The 13,558-nt window shown below is 37.8% G+C and overlaps 1 protein-coding gene across 7 annotated transcripts in view; it reads right to left on the reverse strand.

Annotated features, from left to right (window-relative positions):
• SORBS2 (sorbin and SH3 domain containing 2) overlaps positions 1 to 13,558 on the reverse strand; it is an 82,948-nt gene that overhangs the window by 53,176 nt on the left and 16,214 nt on the right. For 3 of the 7 annotated variants that reach the window (XM_086464436.1, XM_086464434.1, XM_086464438.1), the window contains 3 exons: positions 9,983 to 10,462; positions 5,846 to 5,990; positions 3,322 to 3,497 (listed from right to left, as the gene is read on the reverse strand). In XM_086464436.1, the coding sequence (XP_086320562.1) occupies positions 3,322 to 3,497; positions 5,846 to 5,990; positions 9,983 to 10,462 (801 nt within the window). Of the gene's footprint in view, positions 1 to 2,505; positions 2,530 to 3,321; positions 3,498 to 5,845; positions 5,991 to 9,982; positions 10,463 to 13,558 lie in introns of those variants that run through there. The other 4 variants (XM_086464437.1, XM_086464435.1, XM_086464439.1 and 1 more) reach the window with 2 other exon arrangements.

A 13,558-nucleotide genomic window follows, 5' to 3' on the forward strand; every position in this document is an offset into this window, starting at 1 on the left:
TATTTGTCAAGGGACAAAGGTGCATAGATATCTCTCTGCAGGATTGTCCTTATCAGTCAGGTCCTCCACAAATCAACAGGAGGCTTCCACATAGAGATCAGGTATGGAGGAGCTCCCACATGACCACAGAAGGTGGGCTCCCAACATCTTTCTGGACATTTGAACGTTTTTCTCTCATCATCTCCCCCTCAACCTCCACCCTGGAGTTTAAAGCCTCAGCCAATAATTTGGCTTTACATAATAAGCCAGATAGGATTAGTTAAGGAATAGAATAAATTAATTTTAAAATACATTTTCTCAATTTATATTCACTAATCCCACATCCCAACATTTGTTTGAGGAATTAGCAGCATTGACAATGCACCAAGTCATTCAGATGCCATCCTGCTTTGCATACATTATAGTTGTTGCAATTAAATGTTGGAACATGGTATCCTCATATGTGAAAGAACAATCAGCCAAAGACTGTGAAGAGGACATAAGAAGTATCTACAGTTGGTACTTAGGAAAGTCCATAATCATTGCGGTATTCTAATAATCCATCAGAAAGTATGTAATTAAAGGAGTTATTTATGACTTTCAGAGGACCTTCTGTGGTGTTTTTTTTTTTTCCTAGCTGAATATTGCGTGACTAAGTACAGAAAAGAAATCTTGATTATTTTTTTTTCCTCATTCTTAGTAAATAGAGGCCTTTTCAGTCTACAGATTAATTTTGATAGTTAGACATGAAGCAATCATTTTGGATAGTCTAAAACATTCAGTCATACTGCTTTCCACAAACCTGTTTTCTCTTTTCCTAGGATCCTGTTGGTGGTAAACTCTGGTGGTGCTATTTGACTGAATGCTTTTCTGAGTGAACAGCATTTTACCCTCTCTTTTCCAAAGACTTCATTTTTGATGCCTTGGAATTTCATCATCTTTGGGGCAGGGCTTGGCATGGTGGCAGAACTTGACAATGATCTGAATTTTCAGGCTTGCACTTCCCAGAGCTGGCAGGAGCTCAAGTGGTATGGAGGGAACATGCTAACATGGGATGGACATTCTGAGAGAGCTCTGTAGGAATCCTTCCTCTCTTAGCAGCTTTGGACAGAGAGGGTTTGCAGGAATAGAAAGGGAAGAGAACACCACTCTGCTTTCCTTGGCTAAACAGCTGTCACAAACCATGTTTTGAGAGTAAAGACAGACTTGAAGGAGACAACCACAGCTTGAGAAAAACCTCTCTACTCATGAAACACACTCCAAATCTGAAAGAGATACTCCCAAGTTCTTATTTACAAGCTTTGAGTAGCACAGTGTTACGGAACACAGTGTGTATGTTACCTATCACCTGTGAATCTGCATTTACTGCCATTTTGATAGATTGTTGCCATTTTCATAAAGATAGAAAAATAAGAAACTTTTAAACTTTGCATGCAACGATAAGATCAACTAATTTGAAAACTACTTTCTTTCTCCAGACAGAATAAGGCTGAACTTTCTGAGAGAAGATGCCCATTTGGATTGCACGCTGACCTTAGGAGAAAGAATGAGTGATATATCCTACCTTCTACTGTTCATGGGAAATGCAGTTAGAGCACTTTTGCATGTTTCTGCATAGTACTGCACTTCTCAGAGGTGTCAAGGTGCAGCACATTGGAGTCTTTCGCTGACAACTATACCACCTGTGTTCTTACATGACTCGGGTACACGGGGCTCAAATATACTCATGCACATTTGAAGTGTAATTTCAAATCAGTATCTTCAAAATAGTCTCACTTCCAGCTAAGTCCTAAGGAACCAGAATAAGGATGCAAAGTGGCACACGAGACACATGCTCACACACACATATGCTAGCACAATCTTTTAACTCACAGCTCATTGTGAGAATCATTTCCATAATACTACGTTTACAAGCTGTAATATATTTTGAAATTGAAATATAACAAAAACCAGAGCAAATCCAGCTGAAAAGTGTCCTAATTCAAATTACAGTATGTTTTTAGGAGAAAATCTGAGAGACTCAGACCATACAATCCCAAAGTTAAATACAGGCTGGCAGATTGCCAGCTCTGTTAAGAACACTTGAGAGGGATTTCTGTTATAATCTTACATAAATGATATGCACCCTATTAGATCAATCTACTCTTAAAAAAAAAAAGAACAAAACCAATTACTTTATCCTACATAAAGCATAAAGATATATTTACTTAACAAATAGGTAGGATGCTAGAGCACTGTTGCAAAGAAATGTCTTAATTTTTAAAAGATTCTGATCATACTACTTTTAACGTGAAAAACAGGGCAAGAAATGCCAGAGTTTCCCCCCATTCTTACCAAAATTGTCCCCATCTTACCACTCATTTTGATTTTTTCCTATTGCTTTTCTCCATCAATTCCTGATTTCCCCCCTAATTTTTAAATCCATTGAAGCAGTTCTTGGCAATACAACACAGCCCCATATGTCAGTATTGGCAGAGAGGATACATCCAACAGCTGCTACATCCTTGCACCTCACAAAGACTTCACCTGCAAAGGCTCTGCGGCTTTCATCCTGGCTCCCACTCTTCTTACTCTTTCTCCGTCTAGCACAGCGCTGCTTCTCTGACTGGGAAGGCCAGTAAGCACTTGCTTTACAGACCTAGTGCAGCTGCCACTGTGCTCTCTGGACCAGCCAGAAGAGGCTGCCCTGACAGCAGAGTGGAAAGAATGCTTCAGCATAGTGAAAACAAAACTCTACAGTTCGACAGCCTGGGACCACTCAGGCAGTGACTAGTGGCAGATGATCAAAACTGGGCTAGTCACAATGAAAGGGCTTCCACGCTATTCCTTTACGTGTCACTCAAGGGCACAATGATTATATATTGCACTTCCACGAAAATGCTAGTCACTTAGATTATTCTCAGAACAAAACTATTCATTTCTACACTACCCTGATGATATGAGAACCAACGTCCCCCCAAAAATGCAGCAGCAGGAGATTTTTATATATACAAATACATACGTATATACGTATGCTTGCATGAATGCATATATATAGTATGTATAAACTTTATTTCAGAAATAAATGCAACTACTGCATTATCTCCAAAAGGCAAGAACTACAAAAGAAGCAAGACACACAAAGTTTTGGCTACTTCTAATTAAAACTAGAAACATGAGGTTGCCCAATTATGCTCCCATCAGCATTCTCCTTTTCCGTCAACACACAATATTATATTCATGAGCTCGCTGATTACGCACACTGTATTCCACATTATATAAGACTAGAAGAATGTGAAAAACCCATTACCAACAATCAATTCATTGTATGAGTTCATACACAGATTCCCCAGAATTTCCTACCGTTCTAATTGCTGTAGGGATTCCAGATTCATCTACCGGGCCAATCCCTGCATAATGTGGAGCTTTAATGACCGTAATTTTTTTTTCTTCTTCTGAGGATCTACAGATTGGTATTGTACTGGTGGTGGTGGTGCTGCCAAGAGTCTGAACATGCTGTGAGTATGTCTCTGTGGACTCTGTAAAGATAACATGACAGAATATTGTATAACAATACAATAATCATACTTGGCAGTTATAACACGCTTCCCCATTTCAGTATGCTGTACAAAGACTGACAACAATCTTACCAACATACATATACAACACTAAGAAAAAGATGATCTTAGCTGGGGCTTTGCTCTACTTAATGTTACATTAACAGAATTATAAACTTATTTAAGGACCAGACAGGCTATTCAACTCAGATCTTCTTAGAATAGAGGTACTTTTTCACAGCATCTTACTCACAAAAAAACTCAGAAAAACACCCACAAACCCATCAAAATCTATTGAGAAATAGTGGCAACAGCCTTTTTCCTATAAATCAAACTCTTGCACCTTTCCTATCCATTCCTTGAAACTAGTGATATAATTTCAAAACTTCTCACCCCTCCTGGACTAGCAAACTACAGAAAATTGCTGTTCTTTAAGCACAGCAACAGATTCCAAATGGCCCTCCACAAACACTTACGTGATATGTGTTTAGAAACAGTAAGTTCTGATACACGAATATTTTTAAAAAACAAATTCTGATGTACAATTTTCATCCCTTAAAGTTATGTCGGAATGTTTAAATGCCTCTGCATATAATCCATAAAAATGGACCTCAGTAACTTGGCATCTGTAGAGCAATCTGATGATTCACCTACAGTACTTTAGGTGAACTCTGCAGGCTGCTACTGGTTTGTGGTGACTTGCAATATTTCTACCCCTCTCCCCCAAATCTTCCTTTACAATTAATGAAATTAATGTCACTATTACCATTTCCCTCTAAAATTCAGAGTAATTTATTTAACAAAAACCAGCTCACTGCTGGAATGTGTCATGTGAAAATCTGTACTGCTGCAGATGATGCACTTCTTTCCTGTATGCAGGAAAAAGAGCCCTACTCCTTCAGGCAGCATGTTTCAGTAAATTACTGGGCTGCTATGACAAAGCATCTTTTTTTGCAAGAGTAGGTGCAGTGCTGGTGAGACATTTCCACTGCGGAATAAATTACTATAGAGGGAAAAAATAAATAATCTAGCACTACTGGTGAAGATTACAATTGTCTTTTGTGTGACGTTAATATCCATTGATTCTTCTGAAGCAAAATATTAAATTGTAATATGAATCAGCAAAAGGAGCTGCGGCAACTGAAAGCTCTAATTTTAATTTTAATATTTCTGCTCACTGCTACTGCAGAGAGATGGCTTTGGTATGGCTGTTTCAGCTGTTTACTCAAGTTTGAAATCCTGTAAATAATCCAGTGCTACACATATATGGCGAGGGGCAACTCAGCATGGCAAATGTCTGAATATTTGGGCCTTTTTCCCAAAATGCATGATGTTAAATTTAGAAAACATTTTTGATTTTATCCTTCATTCTTCATAGGCCTCAAACTGAGGCCATCAGTGGGATTTTTACATCAGCAAGGAGAATTAAATCAGGCTGTTACTGTGGAACATAAAACTTCAGTATCATACAAGAATAAAAGTCATGGGAAAACACTTATTTCAGGTATATCCAAAACCAGAACTGGTAGGCCTTTAGATCAGCAAACTGGAAACAATTAAAGAATCTAGAATTCTGGGATGTGGAGAAACCCACGTATACAGTTTTTGTACTTATCACTATGACAGGGATAGCAGCATTTGTCTAAGGCATAAGTCTGAGAATTGTCACCTATTTCCCTGCACGCACAACAAAAAAGTAAACTCCAGGATCACATTGAAATGATTTTGCTTGTATAGTCTTATCTAAATATGCAAAACACTAGTAGAAAAAGCAGCAAGCAAACGTTTGTTCTGGCAAAATGATTATACTGGCAAAGTATCTTTATATGGCCGACCATGTAAGTTTTAAAGAAAATTAACAATGCCCTTCAAAAAATACATAAATAAATTTTAGACGGACGTGGCTTTAGGTGCTTAAAAGCCCAGAGCCCCTCCCTTTGTTGGCAGTATTTCTACTGAAGATTATGGAAGTTGTGGGGAGAACCAATGTTCAAAGTTAGCCCTTGGTTTCTTAAAGAAGACAAAACCTGAAGGGGCTGCAGAGGTTGAGCTACTTTGATATACGCTCTTTCCTCGGTAAAGCTAGCAGACAGGTGGCAAGAGGTGACTCAACACACATAGGTAACAAAACTTAATAGTAACTCCAGGATCACTACTGTATCTAATAATAAATGCTATTTTTTTTTCTTTTGCATTTGCTTCCCAAAGTAGGTGAACAGACAATACCTTCATTATGGATGTGAAGCACTTCACAACTGTTTGCAGTCTTTGCCACATGAATTGAAATATGTTGCGTAATGTATAAAGCAAACATTCTGTATGAGGCTTACCCATCATCCTGCCATGCTGCATGATAACAATGTTGGAATTGAGCGAAGCTGGTGGAGGGAAAGCTGAAGAAGGGGAAAAAGGCCTTTGAAAGTGACTCACTGGGCTGGCAGCAGTGCCAGAGTTCCCATTCACTGTGATCTGAGCCTGAGAGAAACAAAACAATATCCCATTAAACTACACACAAAGCCCTCCGACTGCCATCCCAAACAAAGAGTGATGCAAGACTGTCATCCACACAACAATTACCAGTTGTCAGGTACCCAGCCATAATGGCATCTCCACTCACTGAAATACAAAACTCATCACAAGGGGAGCAGAAGGTGTTTCTTATACACCTTGTATCTCCCCTCTTCTCTCCTTGTACGTGCTGTCTGTGAAGCATGCTGAAGTCATGGGAAGGTGACAGAAAGACCACGGTCAAGGGAATGAAGATGGCACAAACAAGGTCTTCAGAGGTCTGACAGCAATATAGAATAAAGATAGCAGTAAAAGTTCCTCTCATCGTGTGACAAAGGCTGCCTGCCACAGATCATTGACACCAAGAGACATATTCCATTAATGCACATGCTCAAGCCTTACCAATATTAACAGGAACTTCTGTGCAGACCAAAGGGAAAAGTCTCATTAAGATTAGTTACAGAGAATGAGACAAAGCTTCTTTAAAAAATGGAAGCTGGCTGGAGTGACTATGAGATGCTGATAAGTAAACTATCACAGAAAAAAAAAAAGCACCAATTAAAAACCCCACAACCACAAAACAACAGAAGAGAATCAAATAAATAAAATGGGAAAGCTAAGTAAATTGGCAGTATAGCAGCTTCGCAAGCCCTTTTAGGCTTTAGTCACAAGAGGTACTTCTGAAAAAATCTGGTTCCCTGCCTCCAGGTTTAGAATCTCCACATCTGGGCTGTAGCACTTTTATGGGGAGTATTACAAGGATCAAAACAGAGATATTGAGAAAGTATCAAACGAAATAAGAGGATAGTGAATATTTCAGCAGAAAAGGGAGGGAAGCTCTCTGTAATATCTCTTTTAACACAGAACTCTTTTTAAATCTGAACAAAATCAGGAGTGCTACAAACTGCTCAATTTTGTATAATAAAAGAGAACTAAAACATGCTGTAAATGTAAAACATTAAAATATCTGAAACAGCAAAGTGCAAGTAAAAAATGTATTAAAAGGCATATTATTTTTACATTTAAAACCAAAATGATTCATGACCTCTTGTACACATTTGTATTTTGGAGATTACTGATTTGACTTGAAATTTTTAACATCTCAGTCTCCAACAGCTATGACAGCAAAACAAATTCTGGCTCCTATGCAGATATCATGTGACCTCCTAGAGGCATTCAGGGGTTTCTCATTTTAAGGATGCCTGTTTTCAGAACTGAGCTGAAAAGTTTGTGCTGTGGTGATGTCTCCATTAAAACTTTTGTGTTTAAAGGTTTTGTCTCTTTATAAAGTCAAGAACCAAAATGTAAACTAAGTTGGCTTTTCTCACACCATCCTCCCCTCCAAAAGAACTTGGAGCTGTAAAAATACAAAAGTACATGAGCTCAAAGATAGCATTTCAAGAGGTATGAAGCCACGTTTTCAGATGAGATTCCTAGATGAGGTCAGCCATCTCTGTGCTACTTCAGGGGTTCACCCATTCTCTATTCCTGCACATTGTCTTTTTGGGAAAGCTTGTTTCTAGGGAAGGCAGGACGCAACTGTGTCCAGAACCTTACACCTTCTTACTCATTTGGTATGGCTCTTGTGTCTCTGAAGACAGAAGGAGAACTAGCATGGCTTTATTGTAGTCTGGAAAGCTACTCCTATGAATTTCTGTAATAAATTAAGATATTCCTGTGATGGGCTCTATCAAATAGCTGGGTTAGACAGTAAGGCTCTTACACTAAATAGTTATGAAAACTTACACAATGTTATGAAAACAGGACCCACACAAGTAGCTGATGGACATCAGTCATTAATGTATACATGGCACGTCCATATATACATTTTTGGGTTTGCTTCTAAAGGTTTTAGAGAGGATGTAAACTCAGCCATAATTTCTTAGTTCCTAATGACTTTCTCTTTGAGGAAAGTTTTCGTGAATGTGGCTATTGCATGTTTATTTGGTGCAACTTACACTGGTGAGAAGGTTAGCTATAAAATATATTTTTGCAAAGTTTCAAGTTCCAAGGGCCTTTCCTGCCCTGGAATCATTTGGCAGCTATTAATATTTCAATCTAAGAATGTGATGCTTTAGTTCCAGGTGACAGAGTGCGTTCCCAGATTTTACAAGGCAGTGAAATCTTTAAGATGCCTATTCAAATTAGACCTTTTACTTTCTTAGGTAATCTCCTTTGTGGGAAAATAAGATGATACAGAAAATAACTATTTCACCAAAACGCTCCTATTTCCCATCTTACTGGGAAGATAATCTTCATCTCTTTCATGCTGTTCATTTCCCTAGACTCCTCCACTTATTTTTTTCTCCAGTATACTTTACCTGTGCTCCACAGCTAGCAGAGCCACTTCTGCTGCTAGGTAATCATGCTCTTGTAAAGATTTCTCCTAGGCACCAAGTTTAAACTTCCTAGAACATCAGAAAGACCAGCTCTCTGGACTTCTAAATTAGAGCAGAGAGAAGCATCTATCTGTGACCGGAGCTGCTTTCTAACTTTCTCTCTGCTGAGGCAGGCAGCAAAGGGAAAGAGATCCCATTAGAGATGTCTGAGCAATTTTGTGCAACAACGCTGCACAGCACACCCCTGGCCTCAAGACACTGAATTAGACTAAAATACTCAGGATCAATTCTTGAAGCTCAAGACAGCCCTGGAACTAGAGAAAAAGGAAAAATCTAATGTCTATTTCATTTCCAAGTTTCCATTAGATTCCACAATTTTAAACCCCATAAAAAAAAAAAAGAACCCGTGAAAGTTACTTTATAAGGGTAAAGTTCATAATTGGAATAGAATCAGAAAAAATAGTTTCAAAAAAAACCCAAACCCAAACCCAAAACCAAAAACAAAACCACAACAAAAACAAGGTTTCAGAGCTGTGTTACAAGAGTTAGGAATGGCAGCTTTTACAGGCCTGTTATCGATACTTTTTTTAACAGCACCCAGAGAACTGACAATAGATAGTTGACTTTCTAGGTGACTATGAGCAAGTTTTGGGTCAAAATACTTTTTATAAAATATACTTTAAAAATATATACACTGGTTGTTCTTTTCAGACTTGAAAATGACAGCATGCTGAAGTATTTGTACAAAGTTTGAACACTGTTGTGACCCAGTAAAACTTTGGTCTCACAACATGTCTCTGTTTTGTAATTCAGCCACGAATTGCTCAATCTAAATGAAGGCTTTGTTCTGACTCACTTTAATCATGCAGATAATCTCAAAAGAAATAAGAAGTGATCTGGATTTGACCCAAATTCCATACCTTCTTTCTACTATATATGAGTGTACTAAGGTACAGAAAATTGAATGTATGTATAAAATTACTAATTGCATGCTGTTTATTTCCTTGACTTAACTAAGAGAAAAGTAACAGGATACTTGGGTACTACAAGATTATTTATGAAGTTCACTCCTGTAAGAAACTGTGCTTAGGAGAGAAAAAGGTTAGTTAGAGGAGAGAAAAAGAGTTTCATGCAGTCAGTGGTCATGGCTGGGGGAAAAACTGTGTTAAATATTGTCAACATTTACTATGAATTTACAAGTTATATGATTGAAATCTGTACCTTAGTATAAACCAAAAATGGTGGTAGCCCAGAGCATACAAACTCCACAAATCTGTATGTTGCTAACAATATTTTAAACAAATCTCCTCAAACTCTACAGACAGCTTGCTTTTAATGCCTTTGGAACAGATATTTTCATTTATTTTAAGCAAAGTGTTTGATACACCTTAGCTGACCATACAACTGTGAAACAACTTAGTATCATTTTCCTATTACCAAATCTGCTATGGCAATGATTTTTTTTAACAACTGTAGCAAAACATACTGTCAGACTGGAAACACAGAAAACTTCTAACAGAATACTTGTCTCTGTAACGGGATAACAGACAAGTTTGAATTCTTTTCCCCTCTGACAACCTGTTTGAACAAAATGGAGGAGGAAAAAAGAAGCATAATTACATGAGAAGTGGCAGCAGTGTTGGTTAAGGCGGTGCCATCTGACACAGCAGACATCTGGCTCAAGGTTGGGGAAGGTGTTTCAGAGCAGTCAGTAGTATCATAGCTACAAGTCTGCAGCTCATCTAGAATGGCTGTGGAGGACTCACTCACTGTGCGGGAGGAGCACTCACTCATGGCAGAATCTGTGCTTACAGAGGCCGTTTCGTTCCTGTGGATAACACTTTCAGAAGCTAGGTATGGGCATTTATATGAAAACTGTGAAAGGGCTGGTGTTTTATAAAAGCGTGAAGGCAAAAAATCATCAAGCGTTGGCAAAGAATATGGTACTAGATGAGTGTCACTGTCTGGTGAGAAAGAGGCTCTGTTAACTGGTACCACAGGAGGAGGAAGAGGCAGTGGAGAAGCTTCTGTTGCTGTTTGTCTGTGTGTCTGTGAAGCATTTACCTCCATCACAGGGGCAGTTACTTTCTGGTTTCCAAGCTGAGATTTGAGGAAAAAAAAAATAAGAAAAGAAACAGATTACCAAATGAATAAAAAACTTTTCCCTTTGCCTCTTGCTGTGTGTAGGAGAATTATAAAAGCATTAAGTTTTTCAGCAGCCCGAGGAAGTTCACATTCACATGGATTAGGAAATCAACCACGCTCTATATTAAAGTAGGAAAACATGAAAGAAATGAATGCATCAAATACTAGTGGAAGCAATGCCAGAAACTATAGTGTGCTGGGGATGAATATTCATAATGTATTGCATATATTAATGATCTCGGTTGTGCATGAAAAAGGTTCACGCTATTTTATACTTCACATAAATATGAAGCTAAAGAACATCATGTTCATTTTGTTTGTAAAAAGAAAAAAGGATCTGCAAGTCTGATCTGTGTAAATGTTGCTCTCTTCTTGTCAAAGGACAGGTATCATTTTAAAATTAACTGAAATATAAAGATGGGCAAGACTGCAAACTAAATGGAAACACTGATATTGAATGTTCATATGATCCGCAAACAATAGGTTGTGGATTTTTTTGCCTCTTATGACCGAATACATCTTCTCCACTGCCTCTCTAATAAAAATGTTTGGATGATCTTAGAATTTCCAAGCACCCTGGAAGCACCCTGTCAGCCTACTGGATAAGGTGTACGCATAGGAGACTTTTCAACATTAGAGGACACAAGGATTATTAGGGTAACTGGTACAAATCTGAGGAAGAACAAAGATTGAGAGCACAAGAACAGGACAGGGGTGACTCCATATTGAAACAAAACACAATAGTTGTTTGGCTTCAGCATAATTCCTTAAAAGTATAAGGGAAAGTCCTCATGTGAATGCTTCTGAAAATGGCCACACAATGTACATGCTTTATGCTCTGTTATTTAAAAATCAGTCACAGGACACTGGGTTTAAACTAACCCTGAAGCTGGATTTTTGCACCTGCAACCTCTTTTTGAATTAAAGATACATGAAAAGCATGTTGGCATCCAATGTTTGCTAAACAGCTGCACGAATCCTTCTAAGCTGCCTATTAGCCAGAAGCTTTCAATCAGTTCCTAAAGTACCTCAAAATACTGCCTACTTTGGCACTAATGGTTTCAACTTTTGATAGGGCTGAGGACCTCTGTAATAGCTGCAGGGAAAAAGTGTTTGGGATTTAAAATTTATGTTAAATAGAGGAGAGTAAGATACCATGTGCAGTGATTACCATTTTAAAAACCAACATTTACTCATAGATATCACATTGTTATGAATAATATTATGATTATTTCCTATGCTCAGAATAGGCAGACATCTTTAATCATTCAAAAAATGTTTCAAGCCATCAGATTAAAATGCCATTTTGGCACTTTAATCCAAAATCTGAAAATATCTTCTAAAGCCCTTATGGAATTGGAACACAACCCAGATTGTGCTACTTATGAGAGGTCACTGGGGGTCCAGTTCCATAATTCTTGCCTAGATCAAATAGAACTTACACAAAATAACCTTACTGAGGCCAATGGGACCATCCCTATGAATAAGCATTTCAGAAATGAATCTTCAGCACGTGAACAGGTATCAGTCACCTGTTCCAAATGGTTCAAAAGAATCCTTTGGCACTACTGTACCTCTGGGGTACATGAAAATAGACAGAATCTGCTGTTAAAACAGTGAAGAAAGAAACGTAGTCAAACAGCTTAAAATCCAAATCTTATTTGCAGCAATGTTTCAAATCTACAACTGGAAAAAAAAAAATCTTTACATAAATAAATCTGAACAGATTACATCTTAATAAGACAATCAATAATTGAGTGTATGACTGTAAAAAGAGATTCGATTTTTAGAAATAACTAATTTATGAATGGAAATGTCAAAAGAACAATGGAATACTATTAAAATAATTTCATGAAAAGGAATCATATGCATATGTGAAACAGCCGATTATACAGCACAGTATATATCAGGTTTAAGACGTGTGCATTGACGTACACATACAAGAAAGAGTAATTTTGCCTCACAGATACATAAAGGGAAGACAGAACCATCATTTATGATGAATTTCCCCATCCATGTCATAATTCAAGATTATGACAGCAAAAGACATGAACCAGGAGATCATAGTGCAATTATAAAGCTCTGAAGTTCTTGAGGCTGAATATCCTCTCAGCATCCCCAGAAGAAAAGTTACATATGACTGAGCCAAAATACGTAAATTAACCTCTAAATTGTTAAAATAACAGGAAATTTTGGAGACTTGAGAAACCTAGTAAGCCTTGAACTGAGAAGATTGCCTGCATGCTTGAGAAAAGAAGGGATGGACATCACAAGAACAGGTATTCAGGGTGCATCCAGAGGCTAGTGAAATTGAGTTCTAAAAGAATTAAATTAATCGTGTTTGGCAAATAATAGCTGATTTCATCAAGCCAAATTCTAAAAAGAATTTAAAGTTATCATTCTTACAACGTGGGTAGAAGGAATGCACCAATTCTAGGTCCTGATTCCCAACATGAAGTTTCTCAGCTTTGTAGAATAAAACTCGAATATTCTGCTTGTTTATAGAATTTTGTCGTAGGCACAACCATCACTCTAGGAAAGAGTGGCTGAAATGGTGATTTAAAAGAGCATTATTTTCAAAACCTGGTTACACCATTTAAAAAACATGGAGAGTTGGTAAACTCTCAATAGATACATTTGGCTACTACTAATCCGTATTTTTCATCACTGAGAAAAACATGAGAAGGACAAGGCTGAAAGCATTCCAGAAAACTTCTAATACCAGTCCCATTCAGTGTGCTTCAGATTAGGTTTGTTACTGTTACAGTGCAAGAAACGCTAGCAGAAGTCAGGCAGATTAAATGCCAAACAAGTACTTAATCAATTAGAATGATAAAAACTAGTTAGACCATGTAATTATCTTGGGTTGTGGAGTAACCCTTGAGAGAGATGGATAAATGTCATCACAGCCCTGAAGTGAATTGAAGGTCTCAAGTGCAGATTTCTGCTGGTCCTTAGAAATTTCACCTTCTATCAAATAGCAAAATGTCAGGCCTGAAGAATACAGTTGCAATAAGTAGACATGTGACCCTAGTGCATGTTTCAAAACCA

This window comes from Leptosomus discolor, chromosome 4 (genome assembly GCF_034619465.1).
Source record: "Leptosomus discolor isolate bLepDis1 chromosome 4, bLepDis1.hap2, whole genome shotgun sequence".
Taxonomy (NCBI): Eukaryota; Metazoa; Chordata; class Aves; order Leptosomiformes; family Leptosomidae; genus Leptosomus; species Leptosomus discolor.